Source organism: Podarcis bocagei, assembly GCF_964188305.1.
Source record: "Podarcis bocagei genome assembly, chromosome: Z".
NCBI classification, from domain to species: domain Eukaryota; kingdom Metazoa; phylum Chordata; class Lepidosauria; order Squamata; family Lacertidae; genus Podarcis; species Podarcis bocagei.
Genome location: NC_138140.1, coordinates 2,990,616 through 3,004,339, shown reverse-complemented (window position 1 = coordinate 3,004,339; position 13,724 = coordinate 2,990,616). Strand labels below are relative to the sequence as shown.

General features: G+C 50.1%; 1 protein-coding gene across 1 annotated transcript; it reads right to left on the bottom strand.

Moving 5' to 3' along the window:
* Positions 1–2,708: 2,708 nt before the first annotated feature.
* SAPCD2 (suppressor APC domain containing 2) lies at positions 2,709–13,472 on the bottom strand. The gene is made up of 6 exons (XM_081179823.1): positions 12,953–13,472; positions 11,245–11,396; positions 6,908–7,054; positions 5,908–6,003; positions 3,559–3,681; positions 2,709–3,436 (listed from the first exon to the last, which is right to left on the bottom strand). The coding sequence occupies exons 1-6, from the start codon at positions 13,413–13,415 to the stop codon at positions 3,308–3,310; spliced, it is 1,110 nt and encodes a 369-aa protein (XP_081035949.1). The 5' UTR covers positions 13,416–13,472; the 3' UTR covers positions 2,709–3,307.
* Between the last annotated feature and the right edge of the window lie 252 nt (positions 13,473–13,724).

Sequence of the window (13,724 nt, the reverse complement as noted above, 5' to 3'; positions counted from 1 at the left end):
ACATTTTTGCTTTAAAATGGCTTTTAATTTTTTTCTACAGCTTTTATTGTGTGTGGTTTTAATCTTTTCAATGTTGTAAACCACTTTGATATGTCTTGTGATTTAGCACTATATAAATACTTTTATTAATAAATAATAATGAATGCTCTTAGGTGAGAAGTCACACAGCCCACTCTTGCTGCCTTGGGACCATTTGTAGGTTGTAAGGCCCTTGGGACAGAGACCTGCACCCTGCAAGTTTTGTTGTTTAGTCGTTTAGTCGGGTCCGACTCTTCGTGACCCCCTGGACCAGAGCACACCAGGCCCTCCTGTCTTCCACTGCCTTCCGCAGTTTGGTCAGACTCATGTTTGTAGCTTCAAGAACACTGTCCCACCATCTCGTCCTCCGTCGTCCCCTTCTCCTTGCGCCCTCCATCTTTCCCAACATCAGGGTCTTTTCCAGGGAGTCTTCTCTTCTCAGGAGGTGGCCAAAGTCTTGGAGCCTCAGCTTCAGGATCTGTCCTTCCAGTGAGCACTCAGGGCTGATTTCCTTCAGAATGGAGAGGTTTGATCTTCTTGCAGTCCATGGGACTCTCAAGAGTCTCCTCCAGCACCATAATTCAAAAGCATCAATTAGCATGATAAATAACAGTAACAACAACAGTCACAACAACAAGAGCAGCAGTAATGGTTTCAGGCTCATTTCAGCTTTTATTTGGGAGGAAAAAGGAACCAACAATCCTCCATGGTCACAGAACATTTAAACAAGTGTACATGTACATACATGAAGAACTTCAAACAAGTTACCAGTAAAAAAATGCTACATACAAAAATGGCATACAAGTGTTCAGATGTAAACCTATTTGGGGAGGGTAAACATATTTGAAGAGGGGAGTCACATAGCATCTTAACCACAGCCTGGGTAGCTCAGGTGCTTAGAACATAGTGGTGATAATGCCAAGGTTGCAGGTTTGATCCCCGTATGAGACAACAGCATATTCCTGAATTGCAGGGGGCTGGATTAGATGATCCTCAAGGTCCCTTCCAACTCTACAATTCTGATTACAGGGGGGAGGGATGCTCTTTGCAGAGACATCCCAAGTCAAAACAGCAGTGGTGAAAAGTGGACGGGATTCCCCCAGCGTTGGTAAAGGTAAAGGTAAAGGGATCCCTGACCATTAGATCCAGTCGTGACCGACTCTGGGGTTGCGGTGCTCATCTCACTTTATTGGCCGAGAGAGCCAGCATTTGTCTGCATACAGCTTCCGGGTCATGTGGCCAGCATGACTAAGCCGCTTCTGGTGAACTAGAGCAGCGCACAGAAATGCCGTTTACCTTCCCACTGGAGCAGTACCTATTTATCTACTTGCACTTTGACGTGCTTTTGAACTGCTAGTTTGGCAGGAGCAGGGACCAAGCAACGGGAGCTCACCGCCTAGCGGAGATTCGAACTGTCAACCTTCTGATCGGCATGTTCTAGGCTCTGTGGTTTAACCCATAGCGCCACCCACGTCCCTCCCCCAGCGTTACATGTCCACAAAACCCACTGTAGCTGCCATTGGTTTTCTGCCATTGGTGGACGATCAGTGATGTCACAGCATGTCTGTGGACATTCTATTTGGAGTGTGATGGATATTGGGTAAGTCTGCCCATATTCAGCTTCTCGTTTTGCCAGGCTTCCATTCCACATTAGCTAGCAATTTAAAGAAAAGGTTGTCATGGAAACTCACCTGCCTTTCAGTTTGAGGGTCTCCCACTATGGATTCAAACGAGAAGAAATGAGATTCTGACTCAACAGCAGGAATAACTTTTTGACGGAAAGAGCTGTTTGACAGTGGAACAGACTCCCACAAGAACTGGTGGGCTCTCCTTCTTCGGAGGTTTTTAAGCAGAGGTTGGATGACCCTCTGTCCTGGATGCTTCAGTTGAGATTCTTGCATTGCAGGGGGTGGAGCTACATGACCTTTGGGGTCCCTCCCAACCCTTAGTATTCTACAGATGCTCTTATGCAATTTTACTTAATATCCACATGTTTTCACAGAGCAATTCCCCCCCAATATAATGCATCTTTTGTATGTTATTTTCACTAATAAGTGCATTTCTATGTATACTTCTTCTCGCTTTGTGCATCTTTGTAGGCAGTCCTCAGCTGGAGAACTGCGCTTTGCAAAATTGGGAGAATTTAAGAGTTTTGAAAGATGGCTGTGTTTTGTTCACAAAATTATAGAGTCATTTGGTCCAACCCCCTGCAAATAGCCGGTTAAAATAACTAGCAACATAAAATAAGCCTACTCCATCTATGTCCTGGAGAAATCCAGGCTTGCTTGAAAACCTCCAACCACCTGATATGAAATGAGAAGTTTATTAGCTGCAACAGCTCAAACAATCCTCCCATATAAGAGGCAGTATAATCCCCAATGTCGTCTGCTTGGCCTTTGCTGTGACTCAGCAGAGATGCTCTTATGAAAACAGGCACAGGTTTAGGAAGGGGGTTCAGAGGTTTGCCCAAAGCCCAGCCACAGCAAAGGAGGAAAGAGCACTCTGCATGAACTCAGAAGTACTCTCCCCTTAAGCCAAAGAGTGTTGGGGGGGCTGTTTCCCCAGGCACATTTTTGGGAGGAGGCATGACCAGGTGCCCCCACAACAGACTCCCACTGGAGCCTGGCTCCAGTGTGCACCTAGCTTGAAGCTCTGCTCCCAGGTCAGGACTGACCCGGGGGTGGACCCTGGGGTGTGTGTGAATGCTTACATTCTGCCGCTGGGTCCAGTATGGAGTACATGCGGTTCCCCCAATGTGGAATGCTTGTCAATGAGTTGTAGATATTCTAAAGATAATTGAGTTGCAGGTACCCTAAAGATAAATACCATTAATCTCCTTTCTCACGTCAAGGAAGAGACTTCTAACCATGGGAAACGGGTCGGACCATCAATACTGGAGTGAAAGCCCCAAATCCACATCCACACTCAGTGGAATGGAGTCATAGGGCAGGAGTTAAAATAAAAACACCAAGCACCACCGGCATTTCCGGTGGGTGGGGTGGGGTGGAACAGCAGCTAATCCAAATCTGGATCCTGAAATGGGTTGGGCTGGAGCAATGCAGGCCTGCACATCAACGCTCCTTTCCCCAGCCGTCAGGAGAGTAAATTGCACCCAATGTCATGATTTCAGGCCTTGGCCACAAGGTAAAAGGGATCCAAGGCCCGATGGCGCAGGGGTGAGAGCAAGGTGTAAGTCGCCACCTTGTTTGCGGCTGCACTGGATCCTGCAAGCTGCTTGCAGCTGGGGCAGGTGGCTCCCTGCAGCCCTGCACAATGTCCAAAGATGGTCTTAGATGAAGGTGGAGTCCAGCATGTTGCTTTCGTGGTGGCTGTGAGCACGCGCTTCAAACAGCTGCTTGATCAGAGCAGACTTCTCCAGCTCCAGCTGGGTGATCCGCTCGCTTTTGTCTGTCACCTCCTGCGGGGTAAAGGCAGAGTTAAGACCACCACATGGCTGGGGACAAGTGAAATCTGTAATGACTGAATGGGCCAGGGATGTGGGGCACAATATTACGATGGTGGACTTAATAGCAGACTCACCATGGTGAGCTGACGGTTCTGCTCCTTCAACATGTTGAAGGCCTGCTGAGATCCGACGAGAGGAGGGGAGGTCGTGAGCGCAGAGGGTGGCGCATGCCCCATTGCAAAACTGGGGTTCAGTGGCTAGAGACAAAGAAAAGCGGTTTGTTCCCGGGCTGCATGTGCTTCGCACTCTCTCTCAAAAAGACAAACCACCACCATTTTCTTAATGCACTTCACCCCTCATTCTCACACACGAGAAAGTCTTTAGGTGACTCCTTGATCTGTCAGGGATTACTTAGCTGTGATTCCTGCATTGTAGAGGGTTGGACTACATGTCCTCTTGGGTACCTCCCACCTGTACAATTCTATGACTGACACCTGACCAAAGGACTCCTGACCATTAGGTCCAGTCGTGGCCGACTCTGGGGTTGCGGCGCTCATCTCGCTTTACTGGCCGAGGGAACCAGCGTACAGCTTCCGGGTCATGTGGCCAGCAGGACTAAGCCGCTTCTGGAAACCAGAGCAGCGCACGGAAACACCATTTACCTTCCCGCTGGAGTGGTACCTATTTATCTACTTGCATTTCATGCTTTCGGACTGCTAGGTTGGCAGGAGCAGGGACCGAGCAATGGGAGCGCATCCTGCCGTGGGGATTCGAACCGCCAACCTTCTGATTCGCCAACCGCCAACTCCTAGGCTCTGTGGTTTAACCCACAGCGCCACCCGTGTCTAACTAACACAGAGCACAGTTAAACTGTGCAACTCCCTCCCACAAGAGGCAGTGATGGCTGTCAACCTAGATGGCTTTAAAAGAGGATTGGACAAATGCATGGATGAGACTGAGCTATGGCAGCTCTGCTCTGCTTCCACAGTCACTGGAAGCCACAGGGCCCAGAGGGTGCTCTTTTGCCTGGGTCCAGATTGAGGGTTCCCACAACAGAAAAGGCCCTCTCCTTTGTTGTCACCTGGTGGGGAGCACTCTGAATGCCCCCAGTGATGTTTGCTAGAACATTAAACCGCCAATGAATTTAGGATGTGGAACTGCAATGCCACATGAGCGAGATGAATAAACCCCCAGCAATAAAAGTTAATGGGAGAGGATTTACCCCAGCAAATTATTTGTCAGAATTACAAATAGCCAAATATAGACGGTCATTTACCCTTGCTAGATTGAACGTGCTGCCATCTGCCTTATTGCAGGGCAGATTCGAGGGTAAACCGTACGTGGAACGAGTCTGCTCCTGCGGCTTGATGGAGGTAGAAACTGTCTCTCATGTCTTGTTACGCGGCCGTTTCTACAGGTATATATGCTCGGTATTTATCACTCCTGTTATACAAAAATCTCCAAATGGGTTCAATGTCTAAAACTCCTGGTAGAGGACAAGGATCTGGAGATTATGCTAAGGGTGGCCAAATTCTGTGCGACTGCCATAAAACTTATTTATTATTTCACTAATTCAACTTAAAAGGTGAAACTAGTGTATGAGATCGACTCATGACATGCAAAGCGAGATGTGCTTCTACTTCTCAGAGGTCCAATCTTGCTTGATTTGCAGTCCTTGTTTTGCTGATTTCCTTGAATATTCTAATTTTCTGAGATGGTTAATTTGGGGTTTTCATAAACTGTGCGCCGTGATCATCGCAATGATAACAAATAAAGGCTTGACATATCTCGCTTTGCATGTCACGAGTCTATCTCATATATTAGTTTCACTTTTCAAGTTGGATTACGGAAATAAAGGAACTTTTCCACGATATTCTAATTTTTTGAGTTTCACCTGTATACAGTACCACAGTTCAGGACCTGCTCTCGGACAGGAATGATCAAATTACCTTAATAGTGGCTGAATTTTTGAGTGCTGTCCATGTAGAAATACTGGGCCATTATAAAGAGATTTAGTGGTTCTTAACTGATCGGTGATGTGTTAGTGTTGCATTGTATTATTTGTGCAAATTGATTCTCTCTGGAGTTAAAGATCTGACTGGGACAAACCTTGTTATGTTGAGCTTGTATTTTGCACAATTTGTATACGGTGTCTGTTTGATAATGTGTGGTTTGCTATGCCTAATAAAGGATATTAATTAATTAAAGAGCCCTGCTGTGTCAGGCCAATGGCCTATCTGGTCCAGCCCCCTGTTCTCACAGTGGCCATCCAGATGCGCCCCCCCCCCCCATGGGAAACCTGCAAGGAGGAACTGAGAGCCTTCTCCTCTCCTGTAGCTTCTGGTGTTCAGAAGCATTGCGGCCTCAAGAGTATGAAGGCAGAGTCTAGCCCTCAGGGCTAGTAGCCTCTGCTAGCCCACTCAGGACCTAACAACTCCCACCACTCCCACTTCCTTGGCCCTGGTCGGTGCCGCAGCTCTCACCTTTGCTGAGAGAGACAATAGCTCACTGAGGTAGTGATTCAGCGCTTGCAATTTGAGCAGGAGATGGTGGCTCAGAGTGCCCTCTGCGAACAAGTCCTGCGTGAGAGAAAGCCAAGGGGGAGAAAGCAATATAAGAGAGCAGCCAGGCCAGCCGTCAATCCACAGGAGCACCCCACCATAGCTCCTTCATGCCTGCAGCCAGCACCCCCAGATAGCAAATAATAGTAGTAGTAATAATAATAATAATAATAATAATAATAATAATAATTTTTATACCCCGCCCTTCCCGGATCAGAAAACCGGGCTCAGGGTGGCTAATAACAAATTTAAAACACTTAATTATAAAAGCAGCATAAAATACAGTATTAAAAACATAAATAACAATAAAATTCAAAATTCAGTTTAGGGAGAATAAGCATTAGATAATCCCCAGGGCTAGCTGGCTGAATTGGTCCTACTTGGGCCTGCGAGGAGGCCAGGGGAGAATTAGCTGTGGGGTCTCAGAGCGGGTGATCTTCATAAAAGGGGAGGGGGAGGGAAGAGAAGGGAAATAAAAGATCAGGCTGAATTCAAATTAAAGGCCATGCGGAATAGCTCTGTCTTACAGGCCCGACGGAAGGAGGTTAAGTCCTGAAGGGCCCTAGTCTCATGGGGCAGAGCATTCCACCAGGTTGGAGCCATCACTGAAAAGGCCCTGGCCCTGGCGGAGGATAGTCTGACTTCTTTAGGGCCCGGGATCTCTAAACTATGGTTATTCAAGGACCTTAAGGTCCTCTGCGGGGCAGAGCAGGAGAGGTGGTCCCGTACATACAAGGGCCCTAAGCCACAAAGGGAAATGCAAGAAAGGATATACCGACTCATCATCAGGAAGAATTTTCTGATGGTGAGAGCTGTGTGACCGTTCCACACGGTCTGAAAGTTCTGCTCTCCTTCCTTGGAGAGCAAGCAAGGAAACTCACTTAAAAAAACAAAAGCAACCCAGCAGCAACCTGTTACTCACAATGTGAACTCTGCCGCTGCCCAGCTGCTTCTGGCGTTCCTGGAGAGCATGGATCTGCTGGTGGTACCACTCGCGCACCTTCTCCACCAACTCCAGCCCTTGCAGCAATAAGTCCTTCTCCTTCTCCAGCTCCTTCAGCTGCTTCAGCTGCCAAGACACAAACCCCAGGCACAGGCAGTGAGTCCTTGCTCACAAAAAAGGCCACCATAGTAGGACCGGCGGGGGGGGGGGGGAGGAAACATCTTGTACATAGTCCCTACTGGGTGTGACCTTGGGCCAGTCGCTGCCTCTCAGCCTAACCTACCTCACAGGGTTGTCATGGGGATTAAATGAGATGGGAAGAACCACAATACGATACAATAATCTTTATTGTCATTGTCCCATACAGAACAACAAAATTGAAAAAATCTACATCAGACTTTCAAAAACCAACAAGCCTGCTATCCCAGCCTGGTTAACCCCCTAAAAACTCTGATATCCCATAATTAAATACACCCACAGAGACTACCTTAAAAGGTAAAGGGACCCCTGACCATTAGGTCCAGTCGCGGACGACTCTGGGGTTGTGGCGCTCATCTCGCATTATTGGCCGAGGGAGCCGGCGTGCAGCTTCCGGGTCATGTGGCCAGCATGACTAAGCCGCTTCTGGCGAACCAGAGCAGCGCACAGAAACACCGTTTACCTTCCCGCTGGAGAGGTGCCTATTTATCTACTTGCACTTTGACATGCTTTCAAACTGCTAGGTTGGCAGGAGCAGGGACCGAGCAGCGGGAGCTCACCCCGTTGCAGGGATTCAAACCACCAACCTTCTGATCGTCAAGTCCTGGGCTCTGTGGTTTAACCCACAGCGCCACCCGTGTCCCTTACACTGCATTTAAAACCAAAATCACATTTGAATAGAAACTGTTTCTCAGGCGGCTAGACCTAGTCCACGCATGCTGCCTTGAGCTCCTTGGAGAAAAAGTTGGGATAAAAATGCATTAAAATAAAAATTAGTTAAAAGGGGTTCATTTCTGATTTCTCTTTCCCCTCTTATTCCAGTTCCAGAATAATTTCCAAGGTGGACTCTAAGCCACACATCTCAGAACTTGGTAACAAGTCCTGGTTTGTGACTTCTAGGGGTTTTCCTGTGCCAGCAAGCACCCCACAGTGACCCGTAGCCTTTTCATGTTTTGTTTTCCTCGTTGAGTTTCCATTCTGGAGGAAAGAGAAATGCAACGACACACAAACACCAGCCGCCACTCCAAGTCCCATCTTTTTCAGCTAAAAACTCTGTGGGGCCACGGGTTCCACATTTCACAGCCCCTACTCTTGACTTCCAATCGTGTTCCAAAGACTCAAGTTGAGCAGAGCCTGTGTCTAGCGCAAGAAAACCATACCTCCGAACTTGCTCTAAAGTGCTTTTCTCCCAACACTCACTGTCACCTGCCTTCCACATATTCAGCTTGAAACAAATTTACAAACATGAGGACTACAAGCTTGGTTTTTAAATGAAAACAAAAAAGCAGCCTTCCCCCCGCCCCATGAAGTGCTGCATTGAACACTGTGCTGCTCTGTTCCCTCACATTGCATGCATGCAGACACCATGATATCTAGCAGCCTTTATTTTTAGAGGTTACCTACACCCTTTGCCAATGTAGATGCTGTAATTCTAAACACCTGGAGGGATTCATTCCACAGTCCTCCGGGAGAGGTAGACCACACCCTTCTGCCAGCAGGACTTTCTAGGTTCAATTTCTGGTTGAAGAAGATTCAGCAGAAATTGATGGCAAAGCCTCGAACCCTGGAAAGCCGGTGCCAGCAAGGGCTCCCAGAGCATGCCTTGCATGCAAGAGACTGCAGTTTCAGATCTGCTGCCAGTCAGTGTAGGCCGTACCAGTGGCGTAGCGTGGGTTGTCAGCACCCGGGGCAAGGCAAGTAATTTGTGCTCCCTAACCCGTGGATTTTAGCACTCGAGCCAGGTAGGGGCAGAGAACTGTGAGTGCGAACCCCCCCCTAGATGTTGCGCCTGGTGCGGCCAGCCCCCCCTGCTCCGCCACTGGGCAGTACTGAGGTAGGTGAACCAACAGCATGACTGGGAATAAGGCAGCCTCCTGTGTTCCTGATCCTTTATCCATAAACCGCCTCCCTCCCTCCCTCCTTCTGCCATCCTGACCCCCAAATCCAGAACCGATACCAGAAAACCCTCAAGGCAGCAACCCCAGATTACAATGATTTTCAAATGATTTGCATGCACAAGGTGAAGCACCCGCCTTCCTAAGCCCACGTGAGGCAGGACATACCCACAGGAAGAAATCCAGAGCTTTGGGACTGTGGAGGCTGCTGGCCAGAGGCACGACGAGGGTGCAGTACGCAGCCAGGGCCCTCATCCGGCTCGCTCAGCCACCCGCAACAGAATGGCCTTCGTGGGTGGAGGTGGGGGTGATTGCCATGGCGACGGGGGGTAGAAAAGGCCAGCATCCCCAAAGCTGGCAAGGGAGCATCGAGCCTGCAGCTGATCGAAGGTTCCCCGGGGGGTGGAAGGGAAGAGAAGATGGGGGCAGGGAAGGAGAACCAGCCACCTAAACAAGCGAGCAAGCGAAGCTGTCTTCCCCCACCCCCACCCGATCAGCCTAGCTGCAATGAGCTATGAGGGACGCCACGAGGGAGATCAATGCGGATCAGAGCAAGGGATGTGTATGTATGCCTCCTGCTCCTTGAAAGCAAACAGGCAGCCATTAAACATGCAGGAGGTGCTCTCCAGATGGGGCGATTTGATGGAAGAGGGGTGAGAGCGCACCCCCCCCCCTCAGAATCTGGGGCAAAGACAGGTCTCCAATCTCCTTTTCATTCCCAGCCCTCCTCATGGGGTCAACATCGCCCCCTTTTAAAATCCACACACATATTCAACTAGAGAGCAAAGAGAGAGATTTGAACAGAAAACCCTATAATTGAGATTATCTCCCACTCCAGTTTATAAGTCAGCCCCAAACAAACCCTTAGTTCAAAGCCCGGGTTCTGACAATTCTCCAGTGGAAGAGAGTTCCACAGATCTGAGGCTGTCATGAGGTTTGTTGACCAGGGGGCTCAGCATACCAGTGAGAAGGACAAGGCTTTAGGCCAAAAGGTTGGGGTGGCGGGGGGGGGGGAACCTTTCTCAGCCAGCAGCCTCATTATCTTTCTGCAGTAGATTTCGTTCTCGCCAGTCAGCACAGCTATCTCTAATTGAAGTCAGTAGTAAGATAAAAACCAGGCCTCAAGCCATTTAGGACTTTATATGCTTGCACTAAATTTTGAATTGGGTCTGGTAGCTCACCGGAAGCAAACACGGTACTTTGAGGACCAGTTACGCACAGCGCCATCAGGCGGTCCAACTTACCAACCTAGCAACTGCATTTTGCACAAGCTGCAGCCTCTGGACTGTCTTCAAAGGCAGCCCAGCATACAGCACAGTGCAGTAGTCCAGACAGAAGCGGTCAGGCTATCCCATCCCAGGAACAGCCACAGCTGCAAGTCAGCCTATGCTATCACTTGAGATATCACTTGAGACTCTAGGGACAAGATGGAATCCAAAAGCATTCTCAGACTGTGAATGTGTTCTTCCAGGGTGCTGCAACCCTTCCCAGAACAGGCTATGCGCCTAATTTCTGGACATAGGAACCTCCCACCTACAGCACTTCCATCTTATCAGGATTCAGTCTCAATGTACTGGCACCCATCCAGTAAGTCACTGCTTCCAGCGTTTTCAGAGCTCCTCCAGGTGACAAGAGCGAGCCGGCAGTAATCGCATCATGCAAACTGGAGTTGCCAAAAACACAACCTTCACAGACATGGCAGAGTGTCAGGCCTAACAAGCAGAGCATCTCATTCCCGGTAGGTCCTGCCCCCCGGATCAGTTGCCATGTCTGAAAATCCCTCCCTTCCCACAGCCTTCTGACTCCCCTCCTCTCAGGGGCTTCCCCCCCAGCAATCTGAGATTGCACCTGTGTGCAGCCAACCTCTGCTCTCTGCCCTTTTCATGTCTCTTCTGGGTCTAGGAGACCAGAGGGGAGGGGAGCTTGTCACAGCAGGAGGGGGAGACCCCCTGGCTTCTTCACCCACCTGGTTTCTTGGCTTCCCTCCTCGCCAGCCTCTGCTTCTGGACTTCCTTCTGCCACAGACTCACCCTGCTCACTAAACCCTGTTACCTCTTCAGCTTTCAACACCCGGTCTCCTTCTTCTTGTCCCTATGACCACTCGTCATTGTCCCACCAACAATCTCCAGGCCCTCAGCCTTCTTTCCTTGGGGGTTTCCCAGCTGGTGCCTCCCACCATACTTCTGCGTCCAACCAATGCGTGACAAGAAAGGGCTCTCATACCATGCTGTAGTCCACCCCGCTGGTGATGGTGTGTCTTCTGTGCTCACCACGGCCTCTTGGCTGCCTCCGCACTTCTGCTACCAGCTTGGAGGTGCTCTCGTACTGAGCCTGCCCTGCCAGCTTTCGGATACCACCACTGCCACCTTTGGTTGCTGTAGATTGGAGAGAAGTGTGAAAGGGGAAGTGATCCAATTAAAGCCATCCTGGATCTCCTCTCCCCTGCTCCCCAGACCAGGAGGAGAGAGGGGGGAATTACCAAGGAAAAACTGCTTCTAGTTTATTTCTGCCTCCCTCAAAGCTTCTCTAAAATTCAGGAAAGTATGCCTGCAACCCTATAGCTACTTTTTATCATTTATTTCCCTCTATACAGTGGTACCTCGGGTTAAGAACTTAATTTGTTCCAGAGGTCCGTTCTTAACCTGAAACTGTTCTCAACCTGAAGCACCACTTTAGCTAATGGGGCCTCCCGCTGCTGCTGCGCTACCGCTGCACAAGTTCTGTTCTCATCCTGAAGCAAAGTTCTTAACCTGAAGCACTGTTTCTGGGTTAGCAAAGTGTGTAACCTGAAGCGTATGTAACCCGAGGTACCACTGTACTGTATTTTCCAACAGTACGGCCACAGTAACCGCAGCATGAGGATGGAGCAGCAGGCAGGTGAGGAAGGAATGCAGGTGGCAGGCAGCCTAGGTGAGCAACTGAAATAGGTGTGATGCATAAAGAAAGGTGCTACAGAGAGCAGTTTGGTAAATGTGTGGGGAGGGGGCTTAGGCTGCAAACCCATAACCACTAACCCAGGGGTCAGCAAACTTTTTCAGCAGGGGGCCGGTCCATTGTCCCTCAGACCTTGTGGGGGCCAGACTATATTTTGAAGGGGAAAAAAAAGATTGAACGAATTCCTATGCCCCACAAAGAACCCAGAGATGCATTTTAAATAAAAGCATACATTTTACTCATGTAAAAACACCAGGCAAGCCCCGCAAATAACCCAGAGGTGCATTTTAAATAAAAAGACACATTCTACTCATGTAGAAACACGCTGAATCCTGGACCGTCTGCGGGCTGGATTGAGAAGGTGATTGGGGTCGGATCTGGCGCCGGGGCCTTAGTTTGCCTACCCATGCACTAACCTCAAAGTAGCCCACTTTGGGGCCAATCACAGGGCTTTTGTGAAGATAAAATGAAGGTAGTGGGTAGACTGTGCCTTAGGCTCCAGGAAATGCATTTCTCAGTAGGCAAGAAGCACAGGGTTGTGCAGTTAGGCTGCGATCCACCCAAAAAGTATACTAGCAGGTAAGTATCATTGGACCCATGTATACATTCTGCAAGGTAAGCATGCATTAGCCTCCTTTATTAATCTACATTCTTATCCCATCTTTCCTCTACGGAGCCCAAAGTGGCACACAGAACTCTCCCTGCTACCTCAATCCTACCCTCCTCACAACAGCCCTGCAAGGTACGCTAGGCTGAGATATCGCGCCCGCCACAGAGTCACCCATAGCCAACTGGGGATTTGAACTGGGCTCTTCTCCATGGCCCGTCTGTTACCACCGCAACACCCACACCGGCTCTCTGTTAGGGCAGTTACTCAACGTGAAGAGGGAAAGGGATTCCTCACATGCTCAGAGGCACTTCTGTGCCCGCGAATTAAAAGTCATGGGTTCTCAGTCTTCGCGGGGAGGGCGAGACCCTTTAGCCTCCTGCGCCTTACCTGCTCTCTTGCATTCCGCCGGCGCGCTGGCGATCTTCTCCTGGGACCGGCAGGCGCACTCGCCGGCGCCGCGTCCGCACCCCCTCTCCGCTTCTCCTCTGCTTTTCGGAGCAGGGGCGCCGGGGCGCCCGGGGCCTTTGTTGGCGGGGCCCGGTGAGGTGCCTCCTTTGTCTGGGCTGAGGAGCGAGGATCTCAAGCCCAGCACGAACCGCTCGAAGGTGAGGTAGCCGCTGGCCGGGGCGGCTCGCCGCAGCCCTTCCAAGACGCCCCGGGGCAACTCCCCAGCTTCGCTCCCTTGCTGCAGCCACCGGGACTCGATCTCCCGCAAGTGCACGTAGCCTCGACGGCGGTCGTCCAAGATGTCGAAGAGGGTCCGCAGGCTGTGCAAGAAAGCCTGAGGCAGACCCTCGGTAGCGCTGCCGCCGGGCTGCGAGCGCCCATCACTTCCGCGCTCAGGCGCCATCGCTGCTCCCGAAATTGCTACACCAAGTTCCGAAGGAACACAAAAGTTATCTTCCGAACGTTCCAAAGAGTTGGCTGGAACTCCGGTCTGTGACGTCAGCGACACTGGCACCAAATCTTCCCGCTCATTGGCCGGCGGCTCAGCGCCCTGGAAGGGGATTGGCTGAGGCGCTTCGCGAGCTGGTTTGATTTCTTCGCCTCCACGCGTTCGATGCCCCCCCTCCCTCAAGCAGCTTTAAAACGATACTTTTCTCCCTTTTTTCTACATTCTCTACAAAGAAGCAGAAATGGCCCCTTAGCTCCCCCAGGA

Excerpts from the sequence above, each read along its gene's own strand:
- SAPCD2 (XM_081179823.1), bottom strand. The coding sequence starts at position 13,415 with ATGGCGCCTGAGCGCGGAAGTGATGGGCGCTCGCAGCCCGGCGGCAGC. Across the intron at positions 11,397-12,952 it reads GGCGGAATGCAAGAGAGCAG|CAACCAAAGGTGGCAGTGGT; the intron begins GTAAGGCGCAGG and ends TCCAATCTACAG. Across the intron at positions 7,055-11,244 it reads GCGGGGTGGACTACAGCATG|CTGAAGCAGCTGAAGGAGCT; the intron begins GTATGAGAGCCC and ends GTGTCTTGGCAG.